Below are 14,634 nucleotides of genomic sequence, written 5' to 3' on the forward strand. Positions count from 1 at the left end.
TTTTAACTCATCCTTTGCTCCACTTCACAAAATTAAGCCTAATCATTACAAGACTACATTTTTTTTCTAAACTTCTTGTTTCTAAATGTGAACAATTCTTCAGTCATCTGCAGTTGAAGTTTACTGTCAAATTGCTGATACATAGGATCCACTTTCCATCATCTCTGCGTGATGGTCTGTACTAGTTAAAAAGTGCTTTTCAGCTCAGCAAATATATGCACAGGTGTGTGCATGCATGCACGCTCCAACAGTTTAACTTGTTTGGCATTAATTATCTTGGAAAAACTTTGTCATAGTTCTCTGAGTAGAATGAGAAAATCCCAAGCAGATCAGCCCCTTTCCTTTAGATGAGGGTGTTGGGGAAGGGCTATGGGAAGATGTACTGGTGTGCTTGGTCTTACTTTGAACATGTGGGTACAATACACTAAAAATGTTCCAAATCCAGCTCTCTTTCTTCATGCTCTTTTCTCTGAGCCGTGCAGAGCCATCTAATTAATCTGCTCGTGCTTAACAGTAATTGCTGTTCTGGGGAGCTGTATTCAGTGAGATGCGGTCTTGACCAGATCTGTACGTGGATAACGGTCTGTGTAGTGAGCCTTAGCAATGCCAGTCACACACTTGATCACTTGCCTTTTTAAGTGTGTGGCCCAGGAAGTGATGTAATATTGTGATAAACTGGTATCATGAAAACACTTTATAGCATAGTCTTCCATTCAGTACTGGATACACATGCATACATGTACACAGACAAAGAAGTAGTCTTCTGTATTTCCATCTCTCTCCCTCTCCCCTCCATCATCCCATGTAATTATTCCTCTAAAATATCTCTCTCTTTTCCCCACTTGCCCCCGTCATCACATGTAATTACTCCTCTAAAATTTTTCAAGCATGATTCAGAGCAATATAAAGCATGTAAGGAACAATAAACAGTAAACAATGTGGTATCTTTCTTAGATCATAGACAAATTTCTTTATCATGCTCTTGTGTCCTCCCTTAGGACTAGTGGCTCCTCTAGGTTTCTGAGAAAACAATGAAGAGACTGAAAAATCACCTTTCTGTAAGCTTAGTAAACATCTAGAGAAGTCTGTTAGCAGTCTAATGAAATTGCAGAAAGCAGCAGAGCAACAGAGACCTCCAGTTTCATCAGCATAATGTGCTGAGGCTGACAGCACAAGAGGATTTCTGCAGGACATAAATACATAGCTGAAATGCATGATGAGTTGCTTTTAAAATAACCAAACCACAAAAATAGGAGGCATGAGCTTATAAAATGCTGGAGAAAACAACAGATTGGACAACAAATTCCCTGCTTCTGTGACTCTTTCACTTTCTGGTCCATCCTGCAACCTGACCAGTTATACAGTTATGGTAGGTAGTTTAGTCTACGGATATGCTTAAAAAGTTAACTTAGCCCACCTGCTTCTTACAGTGCTTGAAACCTCAAATTCTGACTGCTTCATCTTGCTAAACCATCTGTAATAGATACTATCAGAGTGTTTCTCTTTCTGTTAATTTCATTAGTAAGTTTCCAGTTACACTGTTCGAACTGTGTTTGAATAGGTAATACAGCAGAGGTTTTAGTTGATTTATACAGACAAAAAATGGTATCTGATAATGCAATGTTTTTTCTAACTGGAAGTATTTCATACAGTAATAATACAGATTATTTTGAAAGGGTTTTTTTTCTTAAAATGTTACGTAAGGGAAGTCATCCTTTTTATCCTTGGATGTTTTGGTAAAATAACTTTAAATGAAATACTTGATGTATTCATAGTGAAAGGTAATCAAACTATTTTATCACATACATTGAGTTGCTCTGTTGGGATCAGGGTACTTCTGAAACTTGTTAACTTGACACCAAAAAATACTCTAAGTCAGAAATTAGGAAAGGGAATTTAAGATACACTTACAGAGTTCATAAGTGTATAAGCACATCTATGCATAACAAAGAACTCAGAAGTTAGGAAATACCAGTTGTCAGTACACTTGTTTGTCTTTGCTTTATAAATCTGTCTGATTTTTCCCCTCTGCTTACCCTTCATAGCTGTCCTTGCTCTTCTTGGCTTTGCTGCTTTTCCAAAATATTTCTAAGGAAAGTGTATCAGCATACATTTTACTGATGGGTATAAATTACAACTTGATTTAAACTCCATACACGTTGGAAATGTACTGCACAATTGCATAACATGTTACTCTTCTGCCTTTGTACTTGCAGCACTCTACTTTTATATTTTCATGGTCAAGTTCAATTAAGTCCTTGTATTTGCTTTTCTATATTAGTAGTAGTTGGAAAAGACAGGTCCTAACAGTGATCTCTGGTGCACCATCAGATTTCAGCTGGCTTACGCTCCTGCTTAGTCACTCATACAGCATTTGAGGAGTATTTTCTCTTTAGCTTAAATGCTGTATCACATTTAACGCCTCTCTCTCTTCTTTTCTTTAGTACTGCTTTTTTCGTGTGTCTCCCAAAGTTACTACTCCTATTGTGCTATGGCCACTGTGTGCCCTTTCCTGTAACAAGTGTTTATGTGCAGCTGAAACATGTTTACGGTGATTGGTTGGCTTAGGTGCTTGTGGCTCTTTCTCCTACCGAGTAATTAGGTGCTGTTCCTTCATGTTACAGAGTGGTCAAGTACTTTGAGTACTGCTACTTGGCCTCACTGTGGACTGTGAAAATGTATTTCTCCGCCATGGACACAAAGCAGACAGCTCCACTGTCAACTGAGAGGTGTGTGTCTGTGTCAGCACTTGAAGTGTAAACTTGTTACTTACATTGAAAACTGTTTTGCCAGAGCTGGAGGGGGGAAGGGGGGGAGGAGGAAAAGCCTAATCATCTATTCAGGATCCATGTATCATTCAGATACAGCTGTCCTGCGATGTTCTCATTTTCATGGTGTTTGCCATTTCTTTTCAAAGCTCTCCAGTACTTGGAGGGCTTGCAGCTAAACAATACTTCTGGCATTCTCTCAGCATCTGTGCTAGAGAATTAAACGTTGCAGGGCAAGGGAAGGAGCACAAAAATTGTGAGGACTGTACAAGTATTTCTGACTTTCAGAGCCTAAACAAATATGGTATGAGCTTATCAGTCAGTCCTGCATTCGTTCCCTATCTGCCTGTACTCTTTGGTTGGCTGCAAAATTTAAAAAGTGATTTGGGGAAAGGGCCCTTAATGTTCCCTAACATGCCCTCTGTGGGGAAAAGAAAAGATGTGCGTGCACAGTTAGAGGAACTCTACCTGGCAAGACACCTTGTTTTAGAGTATCCCAGTTTCTTTATCTGTCGAGATCAATGAAGATTTTTCGTTGCAGACGTAATGCTAGTAGCTGGCACTACAGCTGCTATTCCATGAAACAGGTTGTCTTTTGAGTGTGGTACTCATGAAACACTGCTGCTTCCCAGTCGCATCTGCTTGGAGTGCTCTATTAACCATGGCTTACCCCACCCTGCTAATGCTGATAATAGCTTATTTCCTCAATAGGGTAAGTGTAATGCTTTGTGGTAGTGACTCTCAGCTGCGGTACTATAATCATTACAGACACAAGAGAGGCTCTCAAGTGCCTCAAAGTTTACTGTCTTTTTGCAAGACCATAAAGAGGGAGAGAGAAAGGAGGGGAAAGAGGTTGCTTCCAATTTGGCATTGCAGCTGAACTGAAAATGTTGTTTTGCTTGATTTAGAAGGTGCAGAGGGACTTAATGTAGCTATAACCCTTCACTGTTTGTGGAGAAGTCTTCCTTTCCTTTGGAAAAGACTCAGTTAGGTACTGCTGCCTCACCAGAGAGTTTTCTGAGAGTTAACCTTATTAGCAGAAGCAGTTCAGATGCCCTTGATGACAGGCAGTGGTACGTGGGTGGCGGTGGTGACTGATGGAGCTGACTTGATGCTGCTGGGGGTGGAAATCACCTGCTCAGTTGGCTTCCCCTGCGGTAGATCTCTAAGGAAAGACAGAGGTGTCCGTAGTCTGCTAGTAACTGTTTTACTGGGGAAAACAAACGGCTCTATCGTTGAATGGCAGTTTCTTCCATGGGCTAATCTAATAGTATTATCTAAGTCTCTTTCTGTTGGATTAGTATAATTTTTTAAAAAAAAGCAGTCAAACAAATAGTAAAAGCAGTTGGATCTTAATATATCGCATTTTCAGAGCTGAGTAGTGAATACCAAATTTTTAAAATAGGAAAAAAAGTGCCTAAGTGTCAGAAACATACCAAGACATCTTATTACTCTGATGTCAACATAATGCCTTTTCCTTATTCCTATCCCCTGCTCCCATTAAACTTTGTCTTTTGAATGCAATCCTCAGAAGATGGCATGGAGAATTCCCCCATGCTTGCCCTATTGTGGCAATAAATACTAGAAAATTGGTCTCTGGGGGTTACTTGAGCATCTCTGTGTCTGGCTTGGACCTCTTTCAGAGGGTTCTTGGAGTTTCACTCCTCGCAGAAGGAGCTAGCTGGGAAGAGCTGGTGCAGAAGGCTAGGAGTGGGGAGGAATACAGGGTGTCTGCCACCCCTAATCACTGTGATCATCCTTCTGAAAAAAATAAAATTACTTTTTTGTTTTTTCTCTTTGATTCTAAAAGTCCGTCTCTGTAGTTAAAACTGTCGATAATTCATGCTAATGAGTAGTTGTTTTGTGATCCCGCTGAGCCAGGAATGATAAAGGGTGGAGTATAGGTGCTTTATTGGTGATTCCATCACCTCTCTGCATAACTTTTGCATATATACATATATATGTGTATTGTAAAGGGCAGTGTGTGTCGTCTTATGATGTAAAAAAGATGAGAAATGTAATGATTAGGTAATGGGATAAGTACTTGTTCTGAAGCGAGTCTGAAAAATCACTGGATATGGAGATATCATGCCAAGTGTCCCAAAAAGAGTGAATTTAGGGTAGTAATTAACTGCTGGTTGAGTAAGAATTACAAGATCACAAAACAAATTACTGTTATTAGCAGAAGTATTTGTTCTCATGTCAAACTGTCATCCTGCTTCGCTGTTTAACCTGATTCTGTCACGTGGGGAAAAAAATTATGTCAGATACTTTATTAAGTGTGAATTTGTGACTTACTTCTGTGGGTTTTTTCAGTGTAACTGTCTCCTAAAATGGCAATCATTTTTTGACCCCACCCACTTTAAATCAAAGCTGCAAAAGCAAGGGAACTTAGAAAACTGAAGGGCTTTTCTGGCTTTGAAGACACTGTATGAATGAATGCTGGATCTGATACTGTAGGATCTGTGGGAGGAGAATATTACTGGATACAAATGTGTTAGCCTGTACAGAGCTGACTTGTCGCTGCAGTTCTATGGGTTAAAGCCCAGTAAATACCCTTTGATTTACACCTCTCCTCTGCTTTTAAAATAGGAGTTTAGAGAGAGTTGTAAAATGGTGTGGCTTAGCGATCCCAGGCATGAAATAGCCCCTTTGATTGCAGCTTAAGTGTGATCTGCATGCACAGCATTTAATAACAAACAACTAATTATGGGGTTATGTACTGAATACCACAACAGCAACAATAAGAAGGTTATTTATATATAACTGGCACTTACTCTAGATACCTGTTAGTTGATAACTTTCTTGCAGTCTTGAACAATGTCAAAGATTTCTGGAGCCTGACATCCTAGTAAACCATGGATGGGACCAATCTAGAAATAGAAAGTCATGTGGTTTTAAACAACGTATTGGTCTTCTGATAACACTTTTATATTGAATCGTGATAGGTCAGGACATCCTTCAAACAGATGGTTGTAGCTGGAGAAAAAAGTAAAAGACTGAAAAAATAAAGCTACAAAGCTCAGAAGAGGAAGAGAAAGGAGATCTACTTGTCTTACCTGGTCCCCTTTGTTTCAGTAGGTCAGCTTCATGCTGTAACGTCATACATAGCTGACCCATTGCCAAAATAAGATTAAAAAGCCTTAGCCTTAAAGGCATTGGAAGCATGAAGTGGCTTTGGGGAATGGTATAATTCAAATATGAATAATACTGTGGAAAAATCATCTTTCTTTAGCTTATGGGTCCACAGCCAGTACATATTTAAAAACATTTGCAGAATGTTTTTATTTAGAAAGAAGCCTAAAATGCATTACTCTCTTCAGTGAAGAAGTGCTAAAGGAAAAAGAGATCTGCAGCAGGGAAGGCCAATTGAGCAGGTGACTTCCACCCCCAGCAGCGTCTCAGCATCAGTCAGCTCTATCAGTCATCACTGGGTGACTTTTTTTTCCCAAAGCCAATGATACATGCTTTGTCAGTGAAACATAGATAACTTTTAATCCCAGTCAACTTTTATAATTAAATCTTCTTGGATATCAAAATGTATTGTATGACCATGTACTTCAGAGTTACTTTTCAGACCCAGCCTCTCCAGAGCTGATGTTAGCAGTAATTTTGTTTTTTAGTCTTTTGGGTTTTGTTGTTGTTGGGTTTGTCTGGTTTGCATTGTGGGGTTTTTTTTTGTTTGTTTTTGGGTTGTTGGTTTTTTTTAATGAAGCAGTAGCTTTTGCCAAACTTATGAGGTGAGCCTCGATAAGAAAGTGTTTAGCCACGTAGTGTTCAAGCCTATGGATGAATCATAAGCAGAAATATTTTTCTTTCTCTATCAGGCAGTTTAGGCTTCTAACCTGAAAGCCAGCCAGGTGGCCAAAAGGCAAGCAATGGCTTTTTACTTCCTTCTGGTCCATGAGCTTGAGTAGCCGTTCAGAGTTATGGTGATGCCTACGTCTGTCTACTGCCTGACTTTGCAGTTCCTCTGGAACTGTGAACTTTCTGAAAAGCTGATTGCTTTTTAAATAAAGCTGAATATCTCTGTGGAGATGTGCATGTTTTGGGGGAGAAAGTGAGAGAATGGCTGCTTCCCTCCCCACCCCCTAAGTAAGGGCCAGAAGACTCTGTTTGTACTTCTCTGCAGCAGCGTGAATACCTAAGTGCATGCTCCACTCTGGCTTGCTGTCCCACAGTGCGAAATTGCTCAGACCTTGGAGATCAAACCCAGAGCCGCTGTTGCAGGAAGAGTTGTTGTGGAGTTGAACTGAAGCAAGCAGGGAGGGTTGATGTACCTTAGGGTACCTTGTCTAGCCCTCTGCTGCCAGTTTAGGATGACACAGATCTTCCAGAGGTCCTGTGCCTTATCTGCCAGACCCATATGAATGTCTTAGGTGTCCAAGAGCATCTCAGATAGCACTAGCTGACCAAGTCTAGGCAAGTGAAGCAGGTATTCCAGCCTACGTGTAATGGGGAAGAGGATATACTGCAGTCCAAAGCACGGCTCTGTCCATTGTGGTTTGAAATAACAACATGCTGGGCCCTGTCCGGTGAACCTGGCCTTGACAACTTTTTCCAGAATTTGGGAGGGGGGCGGGTGTCGAATTTAAGGCAATGATTTTTTTCATGCAACATAAAGTCATCTCACAATTCATAAACTGATTTCATGAAATAATGAAGAATGAAACTTGAATGGTGATTGTAACATTGGCATAAAACCAAACCTCTAAACTTTTTAAAAGACTGTTGACTACTTCTCTCAGAGTTTACTTCTCTCACTGCCTGTGGCTGTGTTCAAAGGCTTCCCAGCTGGTGGTGGCTACTCTAGAGTCCCTTTCTGGGAGTTCATAGGAGACGCTCCATCTCTGCCCTGCCTTCTGCACACTGCCCAACTGCGTGTCCCAGTTCAAGACAATTAGTCACTCAAGGTTCTGTATGGGGTCAGCATAGTAATGGTGGCAGTGGTGACCCAGCAGCATAAATTATTCTCAGCTGATCAGCCTTCTAAATTCAAAAATCATGAGTGTGGTTTTCCTTACAGCATTTTATTATCTTTGCTTATTGCATAACACTGTTGCTGATTAGTTATCATCTTCTACTTTCTATCTGTCATGCATTCCTTAATTGCTTAATTACTTTGTCAGTGTATTTGGCACATGTTCATTCTCCAATAGTAAAGCAGTATTGTGCATTGAGTTCATGAGTGAGATGAGTAGCTTTGAGTGATTCCCACTTGGCACTTTGTCATTATGTGATGCCCTTTTTGTGGGTGATGCATCTTCCTAGAGATCAGCTGTAATTAATTAACCACTAATACAGGTTAGCTCCTCTTCCAGGTACTGGGTGGAATTATACATACCTACATGTGTAGGTATGTATAATTATACATACTACCATGTGAGCATGGTGTTGTTGGGTTGATGGTTGGACTCGATGATCTTGGAGGTCTCTTCCAACCTTAATGATTCTATGATTCTATGTTATATCGCTGTGTAGATAGTCAAGCCTACTAGGCTGAGCTTTGATTTAACTGCTGTTCTAAGTCTACTTCAGGGGACACCAATTCTTCAGTTAACAGGGTAGGCTAACTTCAGAAAATTTTCTTATTGGCATCATTCTGTAATTCTACGAATTCTTTATACAGTGAAATAAACCAAGAACAGAATTGCTAGAGCATCCTCAGCAAGAGATTAAGAAAACTTAAAAGGAAAACTCAGCAGTAGTAGAAATCCTGTTCTTGCTTTAACTCAGCATTAGATTCCTGGAGATTTCTGATCTGAATCAGTGTGTACATCTAGCAGCAACAGGCTTATATGTCAATGATAAGGTGCTGGAGTCAGCAGCTTCCTGGAGTTTCTTCTGGTTTGTAACACAATCACAGGTTTTTGTTCTGCAGTGCCGTGGTACTTTTCTCACCTTCAAACTCTTCCTACTTAACAAGATGATACAATAACTGTAATTCTTGACATTACTGTATTTAGTCAGTGCTTTTAAAACTAAAAACCAAAGCAGTGTCCTGAGACCCAGTATTGTTTTAAAACCTTTTAAAAAAACAAACTTGAGGATAGAATAAAGTGAATATTGACAGATCATATAGATTGGAAGAAACTAAGGACTCTCTCTCTCACAGAACAACAAAAAAAAATCCTCAACATGCATATGGAAGGAAAAATCCAGAAACCATTACTTTTCCCCAGTAATCCCTGATGCACTTACGTGTCGAAAATCCAATGGTCTACACAGGTTTTATCTTTTACTTAGGAATACGCTGAAATGTGTATGTGTGTACCTTTGTGTGATGTAAAAGTGGTATCTTACCTTTTCTGCCTTCTCTAGGGTTTTTTTCAGGTTTTATTCTGGATTGCATAAAAGGCAGTAATGTACTTCAGTCAAGTTGGTAATTCAGAGGTACAGCTGTTTTCCCCCACTGTAGTAAGTAGAGGCTACTCTTTAAACTTCCTTGAACCAAACACTCACCTTCATTTTTTCCCTCTTTTTTTTTTTTTGTTTTTTTTTTTGTTTTAGTGGGCAGTTTGCTGTAGTGAAAAAATGCCGTGAGAAAAGCACTGGTGAGCAGTTTGCAGCAAAATTCATCAAGAAACGGAGAACAAAATCCAGCCGCCGCGGAGTGAGCCGGGAAGATATCGAGCGAGAAGTCGGCATACTAAAAGAGATTCGACATCCTAATGTGATTACGCTGCATGATGTTTATGAGAACAAAACAGATGTCATTCTTATTCTGGAACTGTAAGTAGCTTTAGAGGCCTGGGAAGGAGTAACAGAATGTTTGTTTGTTTGTTTGTTTGTTTTAAAAAAATAGACACTTTCACCTAGAATCACAGTGATTTAATGGATGTTCCTTGCCACACCAAAAGAAGATAGATAATAGCCTGCGAATTCTTTATTTTTAAGTCAAAGTTGTAGCTTCTTGATTTCTACACATATTTTTCACTGTAAACACACTACAAGGGTTAAAAAAAAAAATCCAGCATATTTAGGAATTTTTTCTGCTTGTTACTTTAATTGTTGTTGATTTTATGGATCCAGAAGAAAAGCCTGGAGCTAAATAAACTGATTTGAAGATAAGAGCAGAGGGAAATAGAGATTCTAAGTGGAGGTAAATTTAGCAAATTTTACTGTGTCTTATGCTGGTGTAAAGTAAAGTACCATCACTGAATGCTTTTTCTCTTTTTTTAACCCACATAATAGCAAACAGCATTTTCCCAGTTCTGTCCTGTTGAAATGTAAACTGAACTTTCATATCCTTGTTTTAGTTCCCATTTTTCATCCAAGGTTATTGCAAATGGATTGAAGTAAATACGTCGGCAGAGAATACTTCTGCATTGTTTCAAGTCTGACTTCACGTTCCTCAAAGATTGCAAGTTTAGAAGTTAAGCATTACTCACCCATTACAGTTTGGCAGTGTCTCCTGGTGGGACGTGCATGTCTTTACATAGTTTGCATGCCTGCCACTGTATTATTGCCATACTTTTGCTCTGTATCAGTTAAATGTGCTTTAGAGTAAGTATTTCGTGCAAGCAAATTATTTGGTACCAGAATCTTGGGCAGCACTTGCGTCTTTTCCTTGGCTGTTCGTGTGATTTTTTTCTTATGTAGGTTATGTCTTCCTGTTTACCAGCTTTCGTAAATGATATTTCCACTTACCTTAGGATACTTTAGTGTTGCATGCTTTCAGTAACGTATGTGTAGATTCACAGTATAGATTTAAAAAGAAAACTGGGAAGTAGCTTTTGGAGTTTCAGCTTTTCTGTGGTATATACATGTGCAGTACTGCCTTGTTATGTCAGAACATAGTTTTACACTTCTAGTCCAGCATGTCATGGTTTACTGTAATACTTGTAGTCTGGGTTGGTTTTTTAGTTCCAGAAGTATACACTTGCATTAGTTTGTCAACTTTGGATAATTTAAGCAAGTATTTTCTTTTTAAAAGCTAAGTTATCATCTGGTGTGAAGTAAAACTTCCTTATATTCCTGTCAGAATATCTACTACTCCTCGGTTTTGTTCAGAACTCTTTAAATGTGCCGAGAATACACAGCAAAATTAGTGATGCTTCTTCCTCTCCCTGCTTGATACTAGCTCTCACATTCTTCCTGTCTATAACCTTACTTGTCAGTGTACCGCTGCTTCTGCTGTGCTTTCTTTCTGCTCTGTAATCTGTCCAGATGAAATCAAGCCAGTGTCTGGACTTGAAAGCTCTGAGGAAGACTCGGTAATCACAGATAGTGGTAGGAGGAATGGGGCCGTTCTGCAGCGCACACACACCCCCCCCTCCCTTCCTACATGAGATAGGAGCTCTTTTGGCAGCAAGATTGCTGTGTGTGTCTGTGTGTACCCACTGACGTTCACTGTCAGAAGCAGTATCTCCTTCCATTCAATGTGTGTTAGTATTTCGTAAGTTTGATAGTGTGAAGCTCAGCAAACTATTTGCACTGTGATTTAGCTAATTGTTTTGCCTAGTTAACAATCCCCATATAGTTTCAGTTGGAGACTTTTTTTTTTCACTTTTCCAAACTGCTATGTGAGTCTTTCAAGTTGAAGAAGTGCTATTTGGGATATCACAGAAGTAATGCATTTTAGTTAGAGGGTCGAAGAGGAAAAGATGACACGTTAGCGATCCCTTTGTAAACTGAATATACTAATTGCTGTAAACTTTTGTAATTCTCAAAATCACTATGACACTATGTAAAGCTATTGAAAAGGCAAAGGATTGTCATTTTAATCGCATGCTTAGACACTTAAATATGTAATCCCTTTCTTTTAATGTTCTAATATTCGCATTTTGCCTAGGGACCTACTCCCCCAACATTCTTTGTTCTTACAGAACAATTTCAAACAAACAGAAATAAAGCCAAAAGCTCATTAAATAACCTGTTCCGCTGTCCTCAGAATCCATCCTAAGTGACCATTTTCCTGTTTGACTAGAACGTGGCATTTTTCTTGGGACTTGTGTTCCTTTATGACTACAACATGAGACAGCATACCACATACAGACAGGATTTTGTGTAACTTAATTTTTCTAGAATTTAGAAAGAAACTAAAAATCAACATTCCAGCACTGTATGAGAAATTCATAGCAAAAAAAAAAAAAAAAAAGAAACACCAATTTCGTATTAGTAAGCAAATGTAATAACACGAGCAATGATGAGGAGAAGTATCTCTGGTTTCTGTTCTTGGTAGAAGCTGCAGCCCACAGATGTCAAGCCACTGCAGCTGCCCTTTTGGTGGCTGCCAGTAGATGTTAACATGCAGTCTCAGGGCAACAGCGTCTATTGCCTGTTCACTGTTGATTTTTATCTCCTGGCTCAGCAAGAGGTTTGCAGTATTGCGTGCAGCCTCCTAAACATTTTTCTGCGTTATCAATCAGCTGTTTCTCAGAGGTGAGCGACTGACTATAGAAATTTTCACTTCATTCCCTCACAGCAAGTATTATGTCAGCTGGCACAGTATTCAAGGTGGCGATTTGTATGCAGAAATATGTGGGCAGTTCATTAATTATTGCAGTGGCAAGGTCCTCACAACACTGAATGCAAAACAGAGCTGCATATCAAAAACTTTATCCACATAGGTGTTTGGAGGTTTTTCTCTCAACTACCTTATGTCAGGAAACTGACTTACAAAAAAAAAAAAATCACAAAACATTTAATTTCTGAAACTTTTAAAATCAAATCCTTCCTTAAAAGATTCAGTAGTCACACACAAGCATGAGATATGCTTGAAGAGCCTTACTTTATTACAGTCTTTTGGTATATTTAGATAAACTGGGCATATTTTCATATTTCTAGGTCTTACTCAGTGGCAAGTGTCTGCTTGATTTGGAAATAACCTTTGAAATGCCCACTCTGTGGACTCTTTCATCATCTTGCAAGGAATGCTGTGTGTATTACATATGAACTGGAAGACACTGTCTCTTCCTCATCTAACTTAAAACTGTAATAGTGTTTTTTTCCTCCTATCACACAGATAATTGAATTAGTCAGAATTTTATAGTCCTTTTTTCTATCCAGCTGCAGCAGCTAGTCTCTGTTGTATGTTAGCAATACTAAGCTATTTCCAGTGAGCTCTGTTGAAGCCATCATTTTATCAGACTTCACAGACTAGAAAACACAGATGCCTCTGTTGCACGGTGGTGACTATTTTCTTTCCTCAAGCACATTCTGCACCTACTCGGTTCCCCTTTTGCTGGCCTGCTGGTAACCTTGAATGCATAATCTCTGTCTCTTCTATTTTGTTTTTCCTTCCATTTTATTATGTCTTCATTTAGCTTGCAGACCTACAAAACATATGCAGTGTGTGGTGCTTTGTGGAGTCTTGGTTATGGTTTCTGGGTGCAACTGCAAAGAATAAATACCCTGATCCTAAATTATATACTAGTTCCTTAGAATGCTCAAAAGTAATGCAAATGGTCTCGCCTTTTAAAATAGCTAGATAGCAATAGCTGACTCTTTTCACTGGGAAGCTCTGGATGGAGTTAGGTATTCATACTTTTCTCTGCAAAAAAACATACCTTCATTTCTGAATTAGAAATCTTAATTTAAGACTGTTAGCTCTTGTAGCATAGTTCTGAGTGATGAATATCTGTTTTTAAAATTCAAAAAAGGAGAAGAAAGCTTTGAAAGTCTTAGCTCAAAAAGAGAGGAATGACATTAACTTACAAGTGATTGTGCATTAAATACCAGGTTTTATGCTTTTTTAAAAAGTTAGTTCCTGTATACTTTCCTTAAAATTTAGTCCTGTGCATCCCAGTGTCTCAGAAAGAGTTCCCACCTTATTGGTACCTTCATAATATTAACCAAAACAGAACAGAGCAAGGAGAGGATGATAGATCCATGTATAAAAATTCTGATTATGTCATGAGTTGCTCATTGAAGAGTAAATAACAAATAACAATGAACTATAAATTCCTCTTCTATCTTATTGGGGAGTTAATTTAACTTGTTACATTTATAATAGCTTGGCTTCCAGAGATGCTTGAAGTCTGCACAGAATTTCTTTACTACTTAGTTGTCTTTTGATAGAAATAGCTCAGAGGTTTTTGTTAATTTTACCTATAAGTCATAAGAAAGTTGTTCTCGAGTGGCCTTTTACTGAATTTTGAGAGGAGGATTGAATCTTTGGTGCTTACTGGGATGCAACAGCAGGTAAGCAAGCTCTGCACCGCTAATTTGATGTTGTGTCACCTTTTGACTTTAAAATCTTGAATTGTAGGCCCACAGATAGGTGCACAGAGGATGTGTAGACAGGTAAGAATGAAGGCTTGACAGGGCTGAAAAGAAAGGAGCTAGAGCCAGTGTGACTCTGCAACGCACCGAGCACATCTCTGAGGGAGAGCATTTGGCTTCTGGGCTCTGCAGTCCCTGAGCAAAATGCATAGCACTCTTGTATGCTAAACCTGAATGCTCTTCATACATTAAATTTGAATGTGTGAGGCAGGATCAAAATACTAAGGCGCTCCCCTGGGCCAAAGTGTCGGTAACTGTGTGTGTTATCCAGACTCTGGGCACTTGGGGAGCTTCAGTGATGAAAACCTAAATACCAGCCATGTTTGGGTGCAGGAAAGATTCACAGGATTGTTCAGGTCTCCCTCTTAGTGGGACTTAACTGCTTAAATCTGAGTCCAGGTTTTGGTGCTTATGTTCTTCTGGCTGGCCATTCTAAGGCCGATGCTTCTTGTTCAATATAATTGAAGAATTTAGGCACACTAAAGAGAGGATTTCATGACAGTTGGTGTCTCTAACAGAGGCTGGACAAAGGAAAATGACAAGGTATAGTGATGCAGTAACATCCCTTAATTTTTCTGGTAGATAAAGAAAAAACTAAGTACAACGTTGGTCAGCAGGTAGGTAACATAATGAGCTAGCA

General features: G+C 39.2%; 1 protein-coding gene across 1 annotated transcript in view; it reads left to right on the forward strand.

The window, feature by feature from the left end:
- Positions 1-2,691: 2,691 nt before the first annotated feature.
- Positions 2,692-14,634, forward strand: part of DAPK1 (death-associated protein kinase 1) — a 54,361-nt gene continuing 42,418 nt past the window's right edge. The window contains exons 1-2 of the mRNA XM_009328194.1: positions 2,692-2,729; positions 9,279-9,500. Of these exons, the coding sequence (XP_009326469.1) occupies positions 2,692-2,729; positions 9,279-9,500 (260 nt within the window). The remainder of the gene's footprint in view (positions 2,730-9,278; positions 9,501-14,634) is intronic.

This window comes from Pygoscelis adeliae, unplaced genomic scaffold (genome assembly GCF_000699105.1).
Source record: "Pygoscelis adeliae isolate BGI_AS28 unplaced genomic scaffold, ASM69910v1 Scaffold45, whole genome shotgun sequence".
NCBI classification, from domain to species: Eukaryota; Metazoa; Chordata; class Aves; order Sphenisciformes; family Spheniscidae; genus Pygoscelis; species Pygoscelis adeliae.